The 14,847-nt window shown below is 39.6% G+C and overlaps 1 protein-coding gene across 1 annotated transcript in view; it reads right to left on the reverse strand.

The window, feature by feature from the left end:
* Window positions 1-2,583, reverse strand: part of LOC130566090 (striatin-like) — a 22,010-nt gene extending 19,427 nt beyond the window's left edge. The window contains exons 1-3 of the mRNA XM_057353312.1: window positions 2,539-2,583; window positions 2,221-2,327; window positions 2,013-2,131 (exon numbers count right to left, since the gene is read on the reverse strand). Of these exons, the coding sequence (XP_057209295.1) occupies window positions 2,013-2,131; window positions 2,221-2,327; window positions 2,539-2,583 (271 nt within the window). The remainder of the gene's footprint in view (window positions 1-2,012; window positions 2,132-2,220; window positions 2,328-2,538) is intronic.
* Between the last annotated feature and the right edge of the window lie 12,264 nt (window positions 2,584-14,847).

Raw genomic sequence — 14,847 nt, forward strand, 5'->3', positions numbered from 1 at the left:
TCAACTCAACTCAACTCAACTTTATTTATATAGCGCTTTTACAATTTTCATTGTTACAAAGCAGCTGTACATGAGACATATTGACTATAAGCAAAATAATTAAAGTTGTACCTGCAAAACAAGAAAAGGTTGAAAACACAGAAGACAGACATACCCACATACAAAACACTCCACACACACAATATGCACACGTACTAACACACATAGACAACACAAGATAGGTTTGGTGCACACATGGATAAAAGAATGCCCCATGTCCACAGTTAAATATGTCACCAAATCTTTATTGTTGTGAACCTATTTTTATACCAGAGGTTCTGGACATTTTGTTCAGATACATGTCATCATGTTTTATATCAAATACCAACAAGTAAAAAAATCAAAACCTGACTTTCTCTGCTAGAAATATTATAATGGGTCATGGTTAGATCGTCCATCAGCACATTGGTTCAAAATAAACATCAACATCAATAAAAAACGGGTCACTGAACACATAATCAAGATCCTACCATAGCCATCCCAATTCCCTGACCCGAATCCTATAGAAAATGAGTGGGATGAACTGAAGAAGAGGGAGGACCAACATTTGAAGGATCTGAAGAAATTCTTTATGGAGGATTGGACTCAGATGACTCTCAATGTAATCTCAAACCTCATCAGACTGAAAAGAAAACAATCAGAGCTGATTTTCTTATAAATTAAGGTTGCGGGGTGAATGAAATACAAGGGTGCCAATACTTGTGGCCAACATATATGAAATGAATTTTTTTTTTCTCAATGTGAAATTACCCCCACTTCAAATTGTTTTCCTTCAATGTGAAATGTTGGAATTTTGTAGATTTTTTAAATAAAACATTTTTAAAGCCTTCTTTGCTCATATTTACGAAGGGTGCCAATAATGGTGAGCAGGACTGTATAGCATATCCCCATAATCTAAAATTGAAAGGAAACAACTTTGTATAATTCGTCTTCTTGCTTAATAGGGAAGACATTTCTTGATTCGATATTGTCAACCCCAAAGCCTTTGCAGGCAAGTTGGATGGTCACACTCCGGGGTTATGGAGGCAAGAAAAATGCTAAAATGCCAGAAATTAGTGCCAGTATAATCCCAATGTGTAGCAGGTGTTTGTACAAGTCCATATACAAAGTGCAAAGTAAACGAAAAAAATAAACAACAAAATAGAAAAATATTTTTAAGTTTAGATAAACCAACGAATTGGCCCAAACTATACAGCCATGTCTGCTCTCTCACTCTATGAGCTCTGACTCTTTCCAGCAGTAACAGCAACAGCCAACTCTCCCCCTACAATGGTACAAGGAGCCATTTAAATAGCTCTAGCCCCTCCCCTGGGCTAAACCATCGTGTTCGGTAAAAGAGTAAGAAAAATAAGATTAAAATACTTCATATTGACATACATACAAATGAATCATTGTAACATAAAATTATCATTCAACATTTGCAAAAATCAACCAAAATAATCCACATGAAAATAGTATTCAATAATTCTCCATGTAAGAACATTATGTCAGACTCCCCTCCACAACTATACAGTTGGTTGGCGCCTTCTAATGACGGGAATGGGACAAAGAAAAATTGCGTCTGCCCATGGCTCGGCTTACATTGTTTTGAATGGATAGATGACCCAGTACGTAAGTATATCTGTTTGAGTATGTAAATGGATGATATGAAACCTAAGAAATAAACCTTAACATGCGAACTTGTTGTCATGCTTATTTCTTAACCACATGAATGCATAACATAAACTAATAATATTTTAGTACGTCTAAGGCAGGATTACAAACATTTAGCATCCAACAATAACACAGATGGGATTACGAACATTTCTGTGTTAACTGATGTAATTTATGCGCATATCAGAGATGTATGTAATGTGTATATGTTGTAGCGTGTGCAAGTCCATCTTAAGACAGAGTCTATATCAAAATAAGAGTCTCGTCACAGCATCTCTGTGACATTTCCCCCTCCCTCTCCGCGATGCAATTTTGCGAACCTGATCTATAAAGGATCTCAAAGTCAAATGGCTGTATGGCCAAGAACCACATAGTGATACGAGCATTTGTATCCCTCATGCGACCTAACCAGGCCAATGCTCGGTGGTCTGTCTCCAGCCTGAATTTGCATCCCATCAAATAGTATTTTAAAGAGCCCAAAGCCCACTTAACAGCCAGACACTCCTTTTCAACAGTAGAATAGTTTACCTCTCTGGGCAGGAGTTTCCTACTGATGTAGACGATTGGTTTGAGTTGGCCTTGTTCTTCTTGCAGGAGAACAGCTCCAACTCCCTGTTGCGAAGCATCTGTCTGCACTGTAAAGAGATAGTCAAATTTCAGGCTGAGGAGGACTGGTTCATGGCAGAGTGCATCTTTCAAGTCTCTAAAAGCATTTTCACACTCCTCAGTCCATAACACCTTGTTCGATTGATTCTTTCTGGTTAGGTTCGTTAGGGCTATTACCCTGGCTGAGAAGTTTGGAATAAACTTCCTATACCAGCCAACCAGTCCAAGAAAAGATCTGACCTGCTTTTTTGTTACAGGCCGCTCCGCTCCCTTGATGGCCTCCATCTTCCCCACTTGAGGTCAGATCACTCCGTGACCCAACGCAAAGCCAAGATATTGGGTTTCTGATTTGGCGAGGGCACATTTGTCAGGGCAGATGGTCAATCCTGTATTTTTGATACGCAACAATATTTCCTTCAGGTGCTTGATGTGATCTTCCCAGGTATTACTGAAGATTATGATGTCATCAAAGTAAGCTGCAGCATAGTCTTCTGTACCACGTAGAATTTGATCCATCAAACTTTGAAAGGTAGCAGGAGCTCCATGAAGGCCAAATGGAAGGAAATTAAACTGGAAGTGGCCAAATGGTGTTTTGAATGCAGTAAACTCCTTACATTCTGGCTTCAATGGCACTTGCCAGTATCCTTTACAGAGGTCTAATGTATGTAGGTACTTCGCTCTTCCAAGCCTTTCCACTAGTTCGTCCACACGTGGCATTGGGTAAAGATCAAATTTACTGATGCTGTTTAGCTTCCTGAAGTCCAAACAAAACCTCAACGTACCATCTTTCTTGGGCACCAGCACTATGGGGCTGCTCCGTTCACTCGATGACGGTTCGATGACACAGATTTGTTGCATAATTTGCAATTCCTTTTTCATTACGGGTAGAAGTTTCTCAGGAACACGGTACACCGGCTGGAGGAAGGGACAATGGAATGTTTTACCAACTCTGATCTGCCAGGAATATCCAAGAAGAGTTTATCAGGTAAACACTCCAGGAGCTGATATCTCTGCTGCTCGGTTAAATGCTCAAGGTTGAGCTCGCTGTTGGACAGACACGTTGGTAAGTATTGCTCCTCTATTTCCTCTTCACCCTTCACCACTCTAACCAGCATAGCAGTGTAGCGGTTTTAGCTAACGTTATTATATTGATGAGCAAAGCTCACCAAATATGGTTCTCTACCAGATCATATCCATGAAATGAGTTATTTAAAACATCCATTTCAGTCAAGGAATTAGTTTAGTTTAGTTTAGTTTAGTTTAGTTTAGTTTAGTTTAGTGATCAAATATACATATTTTACGGTCTCTGATTAGTAATATAAAGCATAACAATACCTGTATGCATTCGTCCAGCAAATGCTTCAATGATATTATATACTTTACATTATCTCATGGCCATAAGTAACGTGACTTTACCAAACAGGATTTAGAGCAAAGGTAGCGTAAATCGAAACACAGTAAAAGGGAGCAAGTTTGTGAGCGTAAATACAGAAAACCCATCACTAATGAATATATATGGCTGTTTATTAAACTCTATTCTTCATGATAACAAAACAATGACGATCGCATAGCACACACAAATACATGAAACATGAAATGCGCTAGGAAGCGTTGAGAGAGAGAGAGAGAGAGAGAGAGAGAGAGAGAGAGAGAGAGAGAGAGAGAGATGGCATGGCAGCGATTTCTGAACACCAATAAAAATCATCTTTAACAAAGAGGCACAGACTTAACGCAGCTATTCTATAAATAGAAACGGAAACGGAGCTCTGTGCTGGACCGATATCCGTATGCGCGTGTAGAGATGGAATTGTTCAAAAAGTTTCAGAAAGGCATGCCTGCAGAAAGTTGCAGGCCGACCACGTGGCAGTAGAAGTCCATTGTTCCATCCTTTCCCCAGGGGGAAAAGGGCAGTCTCCGAAGAGACGAGAGGAAGAGACGAAGCCGGAAGAGAAGAGAAGACGACAAGAGGGGTTTTCAGAGCAGGCTCGATATTTAAACTCACCAGAGGGCAGACCCACCTGAGTTTGAATCGATCAATCAGAGTTGAGCAGGGAAGAGGTTCTTTGTCCACTCAACAGCTAATTTGCATCTTTATGACCTCCTGGCAACTTTACAAAATATCACTCCCACTTACAGTATAACATAATGAAAAGAAAGTGTTCTATGGTCACACAATGTATATATACAAGGAGGAATTGTAAAGACAAAAATGTATATATCAAATATGCTAAGGTTTGAAGTGCATCAAGACATGATTCATTCGGCCGTACGAATACAACAAAGCCTGAATTAACTTGCCTATTTAACAATTACAGATTATTTAAAAATGGCAAGAGCGACAACATATAACCTAGATATTTAGATATATTTATAGAAAAGGACAATTGAATCACAAGTTCCTATTTGTCAGAGAAGTTTCTCTGGTTAGCCAAGTTTCAAATTAGACAGAGAGACTTCTCCCCTCTGCTTTGAAGCTTAGGAGTCGTAAAATATCCAACAGAGAAGCAAAAGGTTATCAACACTCTCAGTGAGAGGTTTTGACTCTGGTCTTTTGAGGTTGATATCAGCTACAGGAGGAAGGGGGTTGGAGGGGGTTGATGACTCTTCTTTCAATGACTCCATTTGGCTTATGCTAAATTCTCTACATCAGTGTCAGCATCCTGTTCTGCTTGCACTGGAGATGGACGAGGATACCATTTTTCAGCATGTTCACATGGAACGTTTTTAGGGGATGTCTTCGGGATGGAATGTCGATCTGGTAGGTCACTGGACCTACCCTTCGTTGCACTTGGTACGGGCCTTGCCACTTCGCCAGCAACTTGTTTTCTGTCGTTGGAAGTAGTAGTAGGACCTCCTCTCCTGGCTCGAAGGTTTGTGATCTAGCAGCTCTATCGTACCACTGTTTCTGCTGCCTTTGGGCCTTTTCCAGGTTCTCCCGAGCAAGGCCAGTGGTTTGTTGTAGTTTCTCTCTCATTTTAATGACATATAAAAGGATGTTCTTCTTGTTCACTGTACTGCTTTCCTCCCAGCTCTCTTTCAGGACATCGAGAGGTCCTCTAATTTGGTGGGCGTACAGCAACTCGAACGGAGAGAATCCTGTTGATGCCTGCGGCACTTCTTGATATGGAAATAGCAGGTACGGTAGCCACTTATCACAATCCTTGCCGGTTTCTGAAACAAACTTCTTCAACATACTTTTCAAGGTTTGATTAAAGCGTTCGACAAGACCATCAGTCTGGGGGTGGTATGGGGTCGTTCTCACTCTCTTTATACCCAACAGCTGGTAAACTTGGTACAGAGTACGACTCATAAAACTCATCCCCTGGTCTGTCAACACTTCCTTGGGAATGCCTACCTGAGAAAACAACCTCAACAAAGCCGAAGCTACTTGCTTTGCGGTAACATCTCGTAATGGGTAAGCTTCCGGGTACCTCATGGCATAGTCTGCAATCACTAAAATAAATCTGTTACCTGCCTGACTCTTCTCCAGGGGACCAACAATATCTACACCTATTCTCTCAAAAGGGGTATCTAGAACAGGTAAAGGAATAAGTGGAGCGTGTGCGGGAGTATAACTAGCACAGAGTTGACATTCAGGGCATGACTGGCAGTATTTTTTAATGTCTGTGTGCATCCTGGGCCAATAAAACCTTTTAGAGATTCTCAAATTCGTCTTAGTGAATCCCAAATGACCAGACCATGGGATGGAATGGCCCAATTTAAGCACCTAGGTCTCTGTGCTTTGGGAACCACCAAATTCGGATCTCCCTGCCTAGTTTGCTTGTACAGGAGTCCCTGTTTCAACACAAACAAATCATCAACTCGAACATCTGAGCCATTGTCTTGCCTCACTTGACTAAAACATCCAGCTAGAGTTTCATCCTCCCTCTGCAATGTACCCAAGTCATTGGAGATGACTACATCTGTCTCACACAATTCAGGTTCATCAACATTCTCAGCAGGCAGTCTACAGTGTCAATTATATTCTGAACACAATCTCAGCGTTGTTGTAACCTGTCTTCCACTGTTGGCCTTGATTCGAAATCAGTATTGACAGAATTAAAAGGTAAATCTTGCCAAACAACATCATTCTCTGGGTTATCTGTTGGCTGTGCAATATGTGTTGCCTGAGCCCTCATCACTACCCCACACCAAGCAGTGCCCTGCACTAATTCTGGCAAAACTGGTAAATCTGTGCCTAGCAGAATGGGATAAGGGAGAGACTCAGCAATTCCAACTTTCATAAAATATGCCTGGTTCAAAACTTCAATATACACCTCTGCTGTAGGCAATGGGATGTTTTGACCAAGTACACAACACACTGCAACTGTATCGCTGTCATTCCAGTCTTATCTGGGGACATATCTACTCTGTACCAATGTATATGTACAACCGGTATCTACCAAAGCTAAAACTGGTTTTCCATTTAACAGAACAGATACAAGTGGTTGAGAGTTACCTTTCAGAGAGGTTAACTGGGGTGGGTGCAGAACATAACAAAGACTAGCCATTTTGGGTTTCTTGAGAGGGCAAAGGGGTCTAGTATGGCCTGGCTGACCACAATGAAAAAACATACAATGTCTCCTCTATCTACCTTCTGTGAGGATGAATCAACAGTATTGGCTTTGTCATTTGGAAGTTTAAGGACTTGAGAGTTTGAACGCCCCACAGACCCATCAGACTTACCTCTGGTCGAAGACAGGATGCCTGCATAGCGGAGACAGCCAGCTCCTTTACGGGCTGTGATATATGCTTCTACCAGACTAGCAGCTTCTTCCGCAGTAGCTGGATCACGCTCCTTGACCCACATTTTCACATCCGGGTACAGGACTCTTAGATATTGCTCAAGCACAAGGGTTTCCATAATATCCTGCTTCGAATTTTTAGAGTAGCTAACCCACTTACAGAATAAGTCTTTCAGTCTTACATAAAGCTCTTGTGGCAATTCATCAATGGGGATATTTAGACTACAAAATCTCTGTCTATATGTCTCAGCATTAATCTCACATTTCTTCAGAATAGCCATCTTAACAGAGTCATAGTTTTGAGCATGCACAGGGTCCATTGCAACAAATGTAGATCTTGCTTTACCCCTTAAGTAACGGTATAAAATGGACAGCCCCGTCTTCCGTAGGCCACTGGTACACCTCTGCAAGTCTCTCGAATGTTAACAGGTAATGCTCAATGTCATCTGTATCCTCCAGTCTCAACAGACGAGGTTCACGCTCAAAGACCCTGGACACTGGTTTGTGCGAGGCAGCTCCCAGATGGACGCGCTCCATATCTAGCTGCATCTGGGTGATGTGATGATCCAGTACTTTGAGATGCTGTTCTCGCTTTGTCGATTCTCTCTCCTGACGGTCGTCACGTTCTCTTTGATAATCCATGAAAGTTTTAAACATTCCTGCCAGCGTGGCAATAGCTGCATCAGCTCCACCCACCAGAAGCTGATCTGGGATTTCCTCTGAAGCACCTGGTTCCACCTCCGACATAGTCACGTCGTCCGACTGCTTCTTTGCTTTCGGCGACATTGTAGCACAAAGCTCTGACACCAAATTGTCAGTGAAAAAACTTCTGACACCGAATTGTCAACCCCAAAGCCTTTGCAGGCAAGTTGGATAGTCGCACTCCGGGGTTGTGGAGGCAAGGAAAACGCTAAAATGCCAGAAATTATGTGGTTTTATTTACAAGTGCCAGTATAATCCCAATGCGTAGCAGGTGTTTGTACAAGTCCATATACAAAGTGCAAAGTAAACGAAAAAAATAAACAACAAAATAGAAAAATATTTTTAAGTTTAGATAAACCAACGAATTGGCCCAAACTATACAGCCATGTCTGCTCTCTCACTCTATGAGCTCTGACTCTTTCCAGCAGTAACAGCAACAGCCAACTCTCCCCCTACAATGGTACAAGGAGCCATTTAAATAGCTCTAGCCCCTCCCCTGGGCTAAACCATCGTGTTCGGTAAAAGAGTAAGAAAAATAAGATTAAAATACTTCACATTGACATACATACAAATGAATCATTGTAACATAAAATTATCATTCAACATTTGCATAAATCAACCAAAATAATCCACATGAAAATAGTATTCACTAATTCTCCATGTAAGAACATTATGTCAGACTCCCCTCCACAACTATACAGTTGGTTGGCGCCTTCTAATGACGGGAACGGGACAAAGAAAAATAGCGTCTGCCCATGTCTCGGCTTACATTGTTTTGAATGGATAGATGACCCAGTACGTAAGTATATCTGTTTGAGTATGTAAATGCATGATATGAAACATAAGAAATAAACCTTAAAATGCAAACTTGTTGTCGTGCTTATTTCTTAAACACATGAATGCATAACATAAACTAATAATATTTTAGTACGTCTAAGGCAGGATTACAAACATGTAGCATCCATCAATAACACATAGATGGGATTACAAACATTTCTGTGTTAACTGATGTAATTTATGCACATATCAGAGATGTATGTAATGTGTATATGTTGTAGCGTGTGCAAGTGCAGCTTAAGACAGAGTCTATATCAAAATAAAAGTCTCGTCACAGGATCTCTGTGACAGATATAGAAAACCCAATTTAGGTCTAAGCTTTTTCAGAAGATTTTCAATGTGTACATGAAAGTCCAGTTTTTCATCCAGCCATATACCCAAGTATTTATAATTTTGTTCTCTTTCTATATACTCTGCTTGTAATGTTAAAATAGGGTAGTCTGATTTGATACTACTACGAGAAAAAAATCATATATTTTGATTTTTTAGAGTTTGAAACCAATTTTAAATTTATCAATGACAATTGTAATGAACGAAAAGATTCTTGCTAAAGCTCCACGGCTCGGTTTAATGAGTGCGCTACAGTATTAATAACAGTGTCATCGGCATAGAGATGAATTTTAGCCGAGGTAATCCCACACCCTAAATCATTAATATAAATTGAAGATAAAATCCATGCTAAAATAGATCTTTGAGGGACTCCTTTTGTATTTTTTTGCTCTGTTGAAATATAATTCTCAACTGAGACGCACTGAATTCTGTCATGAAACAGGTGGAAGAACCCAATTGCAGGCAGCGTTCAGGGGTAACAAAAAAAGTATTTATTACAAGAAACACAAAACAAAGACCCACGATGCGGTATAACAGCACAACAGGATAATAACAGGACGTAGACTAACTAACACTAAACTGAGATAAACAACACTAGACATAAACTAAACTGGACACTTACTAGACCAGTGGTCTCCAACGTGGTGCCCGCGGGCACCTGGTAGCCCGCATAAACTCTGTAAGGTGCCCGCCAAACACAGGGCTCAACAATAATGCTCAAGACAGTTGACGAATCTATGACTGTAAGTATCAGCCAAGTGCTACATCATCATGAAATGTTATTAGCACGTGTTGTAAGCTTTAATATATTCAAGTGGAAAAATATGTGAAAGAAAACAGAATTTGGTCCTGTGAGCCTAAAAATAATGCATCACGTGTTTCAAGTTTGAAAGTATTTTATCAACAAGTAGCCCTTTAGATGATTTTATATCTTCAGGTAGCCCTCGCTTACAAAAAGGTTGGAGACCCCTGTACTAGACTGACAGGACCTTCAGAAACAGATAATCACACTCAGGGTACGCGCCACGATGAAGCACAGAGAGTAACACTCTCAAACAAACACAATGACTGAGCACAGAACAAGAACAAGAGGACTATATAAAGGGGATAAAATCAAGAAGGAACAGGTGCGGGACATGAACTAATTAACAAGTAATAACGAGACGAAAGGGCGGGAACAGAGACGCGGCACCGGATAGAGGGAGTATATGGAAGGCCAAAACTGTCTCTCTCTACATGAAACAAGGGATCCTGCCAAGATTATGCCACAAGACCAAGAAATACATGACATGATGAGGCAGAATCATGACAGAGCTCTATCTGATAAATAGTTATGAAACCAATGTATAGCCATTTCACTAAAACCAACACACTTTAGCCTCTGCAACAAAAGTTTATGATCCACGGAGTCAAACGCTTTAGAGAGATCTACAAATAATGTTGCACAGTGCTGTTTTCTATCCAAACCATTTATAATATCATTAGTGACCAACATTACTGCTGTAGTATTATGACCTGATCTGAAATCTTATTGAGATTCATTTAAAACTTCATTCATGGTTAAAAACTGATCATTAACAAGAGATTCAAACACTTTTGCCATTACTGATAATCTTGAAATTGGATGATAATTATCTAATTCCGATGGATCGCCAACTTTCAACAAAGGAAGAACCATGGCCGATGTCCATGTACGTGGAATAACGTTTGAAGTTGAGCTTGAATTAGAAATAGAGGTAATAGGCTAAATAGAAAACTTATGAATAGGCTGATATTTTTCTCATGGTTAAACTATCACATAGGGTTTAGGAAAATATAAACAAATGGTTCAGTATATTTGTAACAAATGCATTCTCTGAAAGTTTTTAAGTCACACCCATAACGCTGGAATTGCTCAAATGCGGTGGTAGTACATCATTACATATACATACATACAGTACACACACGCACACGCACCCACACACACACACACACACACACACACACACGCACACACACACACACACACACACACACAGTGAATCCATTGATTACTTATTCCTGGTAAGATAGTGTCAAACACTTTGAATTTGATAATTGTAATTCAAGTAAGTTTAATTATGTACATTTCTAACCAAGAATTCAGTTACCTTTTTTAAATGTCACAGTTTTGGCAACTATAAAATATAAATGACAATGTCAACGAATAGGCTATTGTTTATTTACAGGAGGCCTTGTGCATACTTCATTGCTCACGTTCAAACTTTAAGACACTTATTATCAAGCCAGGCATAGTGAGCCTTCTCTTGGAACAGGGCTCTGTTTAAAAAAATATAAAAGTAAAAAATAAATGTAAAATCAAATAGCAACCACGGTACACATAGAAAATAAACGGGTATGACGATGACAAGGATCTGTAAAAAAACAAAAATAAAGAGCATCAGTTTTGACATCAAATGTTTAATTTCTCTTGTGCGTTTAGCAGTATGCAATATAACAGTAAACCCTAATTTCAATTCCTGTTATTTTTCAATGTTTTATCCACTGAAAAAATAACATAATTTTGCATATAGTTAATATTAGTTTATCGTATATGTATTATGGTTAAGTTTTGCGACGTCTTATTCTGCGTTCAAGAGACCTTTGATTTTCCCACTTAAATCCGGAAAGGATTTTTTTGGATGGCGCTTTTTTAATGTTAATAAAAACATTCAATGCTGCTTAATCATTAGTAATGTTAACATTAAATATTCCTAAATACTTTTAAAGTTCCTATAGTCAGAGGTTACTTGTGGTGGGAAATAGAGAATGTGAAGCTACGTCAATCCGTGTAAAATGTTGCGCCATCTTGGGAGTATCGCTGCTAGTGCATTCAATGTTGTGTTGTGTTTTTCTTGTTTGATTAGGAAATATAACTATGATAGGTCGGTCTTGCTGTGTTAAAATCTGCAATAGCATAGAGTTGATCAGGAAAAGCCCCTGGTTCTTTCACTTTCGATTTCTCCATATATCAAACAAAACAAGTAACGGTACATATCAAAACAATAATAGCAGTGGAGTATGATCCTCCCAAGATGGTAGCGCCACTGCAACATGCAACATAGGGCGTGACGTCAGCTTCACATTCTCCATATCCCAAATTCGAGTTGACTTGAAAGCAGCATTATATTTGAAAACTACTCCTCTCCTTTCAGCAACACACTAAGCGCAACTTTAGAATTAACAGTTATATTTAAATAAACAAAATAAAAGACGTTTACTCGTAGCACGTGTCACCAAGCATGAAATGCGAAAACAGTGGAAATGAAAACCATCCAGAATACCAAGAGGCGAAACTGGTGCTTTTTGGAAACAGTGCAGCCGCCATTTTGGGGTGAAAATGTTGTTTTAACTGACATGGTTTCTAGCGAGCCAAGAGTTTTGTCATCATGTATTATCAGTTTGAATTTCAGCTTTAATGTTTTTTTAACAAAGCAGTTGATATTGCCATCGCGACAGCAAAAAAGCAGAGTCGCTTTCACCCCAAAATGGCGGAAATCGTAGTGCACTGGTGTTGCAATGGAACGTTCTATTGAGTTTCGCCTCTTGGTATTCTATTCTCTTTTGCTGCGTCCCAATTCGCCTACTTATACTATGCACTAAAAGTATGTACTGTTTTTGTTATGGAAAAGTATATACATTTTAGTGTGTAGCAAAACAATATGCACACACTGGGACATGCTAACAGGAAACGGAAGTGGCCGTTGTTGCCTAGACAACATTGTGGCCATTAACTGTCCCACATATCAAAATTCAGGTCTTCTTTCCATTTAAGTATTTATTAATTCATTGTTTCATTGTGTAATGTTAACTCTGTGCTTATATTTAATAATTTAGTGACGCATCAGTTATTTAATTTTATTAATGCAGTGTAGCATCACTTAACTCCGCCTACTCGCGGTGAGTTGTGGGTAATATTAGCCGTTAGAGTGTGCATCATTCTGCACTTCGAATTTCTATCGGAAATAGTAGACCATCCGGGAATCTTTGGAATACTCTTTTCAACATATAACGATTTGGGACATACTAATTCTATTTTCGAATACTATTTAGGACGGATAGTATGCGAATTGGGTCACAACATTTGTGAAAACCTGCTGGAGTTAACGTCATTCTTCTTCTCCTTATCTTATGGCGGGTGGCATCCAACATTAAGGTACATTACCGCCACCTACCATCCACCTTATTTTTGGCGTAAATGTGGGTGCCGTCACCTTTGAGCTGTTTGTATTTAGACTTCCGATGAGCCACTACAGCTGATGGCAGTTGTATTGCGAGTGAGACGAGTGTGCTGTTTTGACTGGCTAGTATTTATTTTGGAACCCAAAGGTGCAAACTTAATGTGTGCAGATAGAGGTTGCCATGATAGCTGGTACAAACGCAAAAAATGTCTACAAAACATTTGTTTTGGCCATAATACATGCACCAGAGCTGAATCTGGATGTCAGATTACATACAGTAAAAAACATATTTAGCACAACTAGATAAACAGCATGCAAATAGTGATATAATGAAGCAAGGGAGAGAATTCAATTCAATTTTATTTATATAGCGCTTTTCACAATGTGCATTGTTCCAAAGCAGCTTTACAGGAGCAAATAAGAAAAACACAGAAAGGTAAAACACAGCACAGTGCATGGTGTTTATAGACCAAGCAAGATCATTATAATAAATAATATCTAATGAATAAATAAAAGAATGAACAACATGAAATAATGTCTTTATTTAATAGACACAAAAACAGACAGTTCTTGGTTAGTACGGTTTCAGTTGTTTTTTGGAAGCTGTGGTGGATGCTGGTGCTGCAGCTCGGTGCGGTGGAGACCTGCGATACAAGAGCAACCAGCCGTTTCGTTTCTTCCGTTATTAGTTGTAAGGATCCAGGAACGTTTGCTCCACTTTCACTGGGATTCACATCTGGTTTTAAAAACACGAATTTGTGGTCTGTCATGTACAAATTTCATCCGACTTTTCCACTGTGCATGTAACATTACTGGTACACGTCTCTGTACTTTTATGGTTGCGCATCGAAGACCTGTTAACTCTGAGAGAAAATAAGAAAAATATCTTCATATGGTATATCAGGCCACTTCATCCTCCCACTGTGTAATACGTCGCGGGTGTGAAAAATATTTACCAGAACTGTTTTTAATAGGGTTTTGAGCGTGCTCCCGCAGCGATACACTTCCATTGTTTTCCACTGGCCGGCTAATAATACGGAAGTTTCAACACAAAAAGGAAGTACGTCACTTTGTTTATTTCCGCATTCAAAAATAAGATGGAGTGTGGACCAGAGTTTCAAAGTCATTAGTTTTCCACTAACCAATGAAAATGCTTTTGGGGGCGGAGCAACTCATATAGCCCCTCCTTAGGTTGAGCCTCTCCTCGATCTGCAGAGAGGGGCTTTTTGCCCTTGGGACAGCATAGCTGGAAACAAAGTGTTGATTACACTGTATACAGTAAATACACACACGTATGTTAGAAACAAGCTGGTATAGTGTTGCTATTCGTGTCTGTGACATGAAAATAAACAAATGATGTAATATGTGATGATACAGCTGAAGTGGTCAAGTAAAACATCTCGTGGAATTTGTCATACATCATCTGTAGGTTTCAAATAATGATACACTGTAAAAAAAGTATCCATGATCATTTTGTGGGAAAATGTACGTTTGGGAGCAAGAGTCCGCTGTATTTGTAATCTGCTCCACAGTCTGCCAGGCTTCGGACAGACAAGTGAGAATAATGATAGCGGGCATGGTTTTCTGTGAAGTTGTACCGGTAAATGTAGATAAACTGGCTGGATTTCGTTTACATTACACTGAGATCCGATCTCAATGTGTCCTCGAATACCTCTGGATCAGGACAACATTCCGATCAGAAGCATGTTTACACTTGTCTTTTCAATGTGTATGTG

This window comes from Triplophysa rosa, linkage group LG15, assembly GCF_024868665.1.
Source record: "Triplophysa rosa linkage group LG15, Trosa_1v2, whole genome shotgun sequence".
Taxonomy (NCBI): domain Eukaryota; kingdom Metazoa; phylum Chordata; class Actinopteri; order Cypriniformes; family Nemacheilidae; genus Triplophysa; species Triplophysa rosa.